Here is a 5,000-nt window from a genome sequence, read left to right on the forward strand (position 1 = left end):
ATGGTAGACCCGCCCTATTTGGTGCCTGTTACATGTATAGCTTTCTGCATCCCCATCTTTTTATTCCATGTAGAATGCGCTACTATTCGTCGCATTGTTTTCATTTCCACGCTGGATAGTGTGCCGGTTCTGAAAATATCCCGATAGTGCGTTTTTCCTTGAGGGAGGAGATCTAAAAGCAGGGAGAAGGGCCGGTAACCCCCCACCACGACCACGCCCATTGGCCGAGCGCGCTAGCCACGCCCCCTTCCCGCGGCCGCATATAAAAGCCCGTAAGCCGGCTTGTTCGTCACTCGCATCCTGAGTCGAGGAGGTGTTTGGACGGTACGTGAACACAGCTCAGCCCAGCTCCAACATTCGATACAAAACTGTGCTAAAATCATTTGACAGTCAGTTGTGCCATTATACGAGTGCCTCATACACACACATATGTTTATTCGACAAGTGTTCTAGTCGGTTTAAATGGAGAACACCACTGGTTGGTGCTCATCACAAAGCTCTCAATCGTGCAGAAGTGGTAGCGATATGTCCATCATTGTTTCTAAAGTGATTGTGTTAGTGGGGAGCCGTCGTTGTTGCTCCAGTGATAGCGGAGTTGCTTGAATCGACCAAATTGCACTCGATATTTGTCTATTGTATAAGGCTTCACATAAGTTTTCAAGCAGCAGGATCTGCTCCCGAAGCAAATATTCCTGGTTGGAGTCGAAGGCAGGTTTAAACGTTTTTACAATTTTTTTTCTTTTTATTGTAACTTATTAAGGGTCAACGGTAAATGTTTAATTTCGATTTGCTTTTAATATACGTGTAAACAAGCGATTTGTTGCATGGATCGATGTTTTTAATTTGATTCAGCTATCCTTTGTTTGCCTTTGCGTGGTTCTCCAAAGCATTTTTTTCTAAGATGCAGTGGCATTATATCGATAGTATTCAGTTGTTTAAGTTCTGTATCGATGTTGTATTTAACTTTTATCTTAGTGGTCATAGTTTTTAGGTTAACTTGTAATGGGAGCGTATCTCCACTTTTAAGGCTGTGGAACTCTACGGTGAGACGCTACCAGGTTTGAATTTTCATTGATTGGTTGCTGGCTTGGTTGCCACAACAAGCCTAACTGCGCAATAAACGTTTCTTTGTATAGAATTTTAGCCTTTAAGCAGATCATAGGCTTGTATGGGAACACGGCGAGCACGAAGTAAGCTTAATTCATATAAGCGGGTGCTTTTAGTAGTAATACTTTTATAAAAATCGAGCTTTTTTCTTGTATTTTTAAAATCTCGCCCCTACGCTATTTTTCGCCGCTCAACTCCTCTGCTTAGTGCAAGTCCTATATCAAGAGTCCTATTCAGATTGATTTGCCATTTTTTTCGGATTTGCCATTTCCATTTCTCGTAGTCGTATTGTTGAACCCGCATAGTTCACACACTGAGAACTTTGACAACCGGCGTCCGTCGCCACCAAGCTGCCGGCTCTCAGACCTTGAACTTGAGCCGGCTGGTTGTTGGGGGGGGAGGGGGGCGGCTCGAAAGGGCGGAGGGAGGGTAAGCTGTGAGACCCTCCACCCCCCAGCTATCCCCTTCCGCTCATACATGCATAGCTTCGCCCTCGCTGTGCCGTCCCTTATCACACTACTACCCATCACTACGTTTTGGTATAAAAGATTGAGCGGGTGAATTTGAGTTTATAGCTTAACGCTTTTCGTTAACTAGCGGTTTGATACTCAATTGTGTGGTCTTTCTGTTGCAGCCAGGAATCTTCAAGCAACAAAATGGTTGACGCTGCTGTTCTTGAGAAGCTGGAGGCTGGCTTCAAGAAACTTGAAGCCGCCACCGACTGCAAGTCTCTCCTGAAGAAGTACCTTTCCAAGGACATCTTCGACAAGCTGAAGGGCCAGAAGACCTCCCTGGGAGCCACCCTCCTCGACGTCATCCAGTCCGGTAAGAAATTTTCTTCGAATTCGTCGAAGGAGGGATTCATTAGGTTATGTTAATCTACTGATTCGGGGTGGTGAACTGGTGTGCTCGCTATTTAATTAACCGCGTCAAATAAGCTTGCATATATAGTGAAAAGGGCATGAAACTTGGGTTTGTACTTCAATATAATTTATATTTGAATATTAGATTCATCTGTGGCTTTAAAGTGGCTTATTTCGATTAGAGGGTTGGGAAAGTTGACAAAGGTGGTGCACGAGACGCCTCTCTGCAAGGCTCCCTGCGGCATCCAGGGTGCAGCCGGTGATGGCTGCCGTGTCCACCCGGGAATCGATAGCGGCAGCCCGTCTCGCTCATGCCCTTAGTCTACTGCCGTTGCCCACTTCACGCGCCAGATTATGAACTCTTATCATTGGCCACTTCACTACTTGTGATGCATTTGACTAGGGCATGGGCGGGCTTAGGCTAATGCCATGGCAGACCAAAATTGAATTTTAAGTTGTAGGGCTTAGGTAACTTGGTATTACGCCGCCATTGAAATGTTTTCTCGTTTCTTCCTCAGGTGTGGAGAACCTGGACTCTGGCGTTGGTATCTATGCCCCTGACGCCGAGGCCTACACCCTCTTCGCTCCCCTCTTCGACCCCATCATCGAGGACTACCATGTTGGCTTCAAGCAGACTGACAAGCACCCCAACAAGGACTTCGGTGATGTCAGCTCCTTCGTGAACGTCGACCCCGAGGGCCAGTACGTCATCTCCACCCGCGTCCGCTGCGGTCGCTCCATGGAGGGCTACCCCTTCAACCCCTGCCTCACTGAGGCCCAGTACAAGGAGATGGAGGAGAAGGTTTCCTCTACCCTCTCCAGCCTCGAGGGCGAGCTCAAGGGTACCTACTTCCCCCTTACTGGCATGAGCAAGGAGGTCCAGCAGAAGTTGATCGACGACCACTTCCTCTTCAAGGAGGGTGACCGCTTCCTGCAGGCCGCCAATGCCTGCCGCTACTGGCCCGCCGGCCGTGGCATCTACCACAACGACAACAAGACCTTCCTCGTCTGGGTCAACGAGGAGGATCACCTCCGCATCATCTCCATGCAGATGGGCGGTGATCTCGGCCAGGTCTTCCGTCGTCTCACCTCCGCTGTCAACGAGATTGAGAAGCGCATTCCCTTCTCTCACCACGACCGCCTGGGCTTCCTCACTTTCTGCCCCACCAACCTTGGCACCACTGTGCGCGCCTCCGTCCACATCAAGCTGCCCAAGCTTGCTGCTAACCGCGACAAGCTTGAGGAGGTCGCTGGCAAGTACAACCTGCAGGTGCGCGGCACCCGCGGTGAGCACACTGAGGCTGAGGGCGGTATCTATGACATCTCCAACAAGCGCCGCATGGGTCTCACTGAGTTCCAGGCTGTCAAGGAGATGCAGGACGGTATCCTTGAGCTCATCAAGATGGAGAAGGAGATGTAAGAAGCTTAACTTAGTACTACAGTCATTCCCGGCTCTCAACCCCCTATGGGTGGGGGCGAGCTGGTTTTAACTGTGGCGGTGTAGGAGGAGAGCGCCCTAAGCCAAGGGCTTAGATCCTACCGGATGGAGCCCAAGGGTAAGGGCGTACCGGATGGAGTGAGTCACCCAACTGTGAGAAGTTCCGGTAACATTCCAGGCTACCCGGAGCTTTGGGGGGCGACAACTGTAAATACCACCACGTACATGATTGGTAATGCTACCCCACATCTATAATCACAAATATATATAAAATTAAACTTAAAAATATAAACAGGTGCTTTATTGTTCCCTATTTTCAATGTTTGAACTGGGCAGAACTTGCCAATTGAAAGGCTTATTTGTGCACATGGATAATTGAGAAACCTTGACTTACTGGGTACAAGGCAGTTGTACAATGATCCACTATTATGAAGTAACCCAAGATGGTGTTTCCTCTCTAATAACTAGAGTGGACTAATTCCTTGGTGTATATAACTTGAATGCAAAAAGTACATGAGCACAAGTAATCCACGAAGTGACCCTTCACTCACACCTAATCTGAAACTTGACAGATTATATAATCTAACTACTTGTGCTAGTGAGACTACATGCATTTTTTTTTAAGTTGACAAGTACAAGGCACAATCTAACCGCAAAACAATATAAATTTAGACTTGGCTATAATTAGGAGCTAAATTTATGAACTTTTCTGACAAGGTTAGTGATGTATGAAACTATAATTTTTGGGGTGGACTCTTCAGGGTTTTACCGAGTTGTCAATATAAACATTAGGTAAAATTTAGAGCTGCTTGATCAATAATTGCATAAATGGCCTATGGCCAGTTGTGTATACACAGGGGGAAAAAAAACAACAGTAGCTGCTGGACTTTTTTTATTTTGTAATAATTTTTTTGTAATAAATTCGGTGGAAACTTTTTTTTTACACAAATGACAACCACAGGTGAATTGGTTTAAACTTTATTTTCAACAGCTTAGGCCATTAGCTGTATTACAAAAGATTAAGGGATGAACTGAATTTTTCATGTCATTAAATGTTTTGTTTGATTGGCAAGTTTCTTGATATTAAGCACTTGCTATAACACATCAATTGTAAATTATTTTTTGCATGTAAAGATTCATTCCAACCAAAGTATTAACCCTTCCGGGATGGGCCACGTCTAAAGACGTTCAAGTCTGGGCAATGTTGGATGCGTTTTCTCACATTTTCTAGACTTGCAGCATGATGTGAGAGTGATATATTAGCATAAGTATGATGTCCTAGTTGCACAACTGCAGGAATATAGGGCTAGTAATTCCAACAAAAGGAGAAATGCAGTGCAAAAGTGATCTGACCCATGAAGCATGCCCTTTGTGGGAGGATTAGTGCAAATAGAAAATAAAAGAATCCACTGACATTTTGTTTACAAAACATTTGACAAATGTCATAGACATTTCTTGACTGCACATCCTCTTCCTACTCTTCTGTCCAATAGAGTTTGGGGATAAATGAAATACACATAATCCACACATCACACATGTATTATGATATAAAAGATACATTAAATACATCCTGACTAGTGAAGTACATTAAA

General features: G+C 45.4%; 1 protein-coding gene across 1 annotated transcript; it reads left to right on the top strand.

Annotated features, from left to right (window-relative positions):
* Positions 1-291: 291 nt before the first annotated feature.
* On the top strand, positions 292-3,700 carry LOC122249885 (arginine kinase-like). Its single transcript, XM_086549183.1, has 3 exons — positions 292-389; positions 1,742-1,932; positions 2,489-3,700. The coding sequence occupies exons 2-3, from the start codon at positions 1,764-1,766 to the stop codon at positions 3,388-3,390; spliced, it is 1,071 nt and encodes a 356-aa protein (XP_086405309.1). The 5' UTR covers positions 292-389; positions 1,742-1,763; the 3' UTR covers positions 3,391-3,700.
* The last annotated feature ends 1,300 nt before the right edge of the window (positions 3,701-5,000 follow it).

Source organism: Penaeus japonicus, unplaced genomic scaffold (assembly GCF_977035675.1).
Source record: "Penaeus japonicus unplaced genomic scaffold, GWHDUDI00000001_assembly GWHDUDI00000021, whole genome shotgun sequence".
NCBI classification, from domain to species: domain Eukaryota; kingdom Metazoa; phylum Arthropoda; class Malacostraca; order Decapoda; family Penaeidae; genus Penaeus; species Penaeus japonicus.

Bases quoted from the DNA above. Each gene is read 5' to 3' on its own strand.
- LOC122249885 (XM_086549183.1), top strand. From the start codon at position 1,764: ATGGTTGACGCTGCTGTTCTTGAGAAGCTGGAGGCTGGCTTCAAGAAA. The intron at 1,933-2,488 runs GTAAGAAATTTT...TTTCTTCCTCAG, and splicing joins CCTCGACGTCATCCAGTCCG to GTGTGGAGAACCTGGACTCT.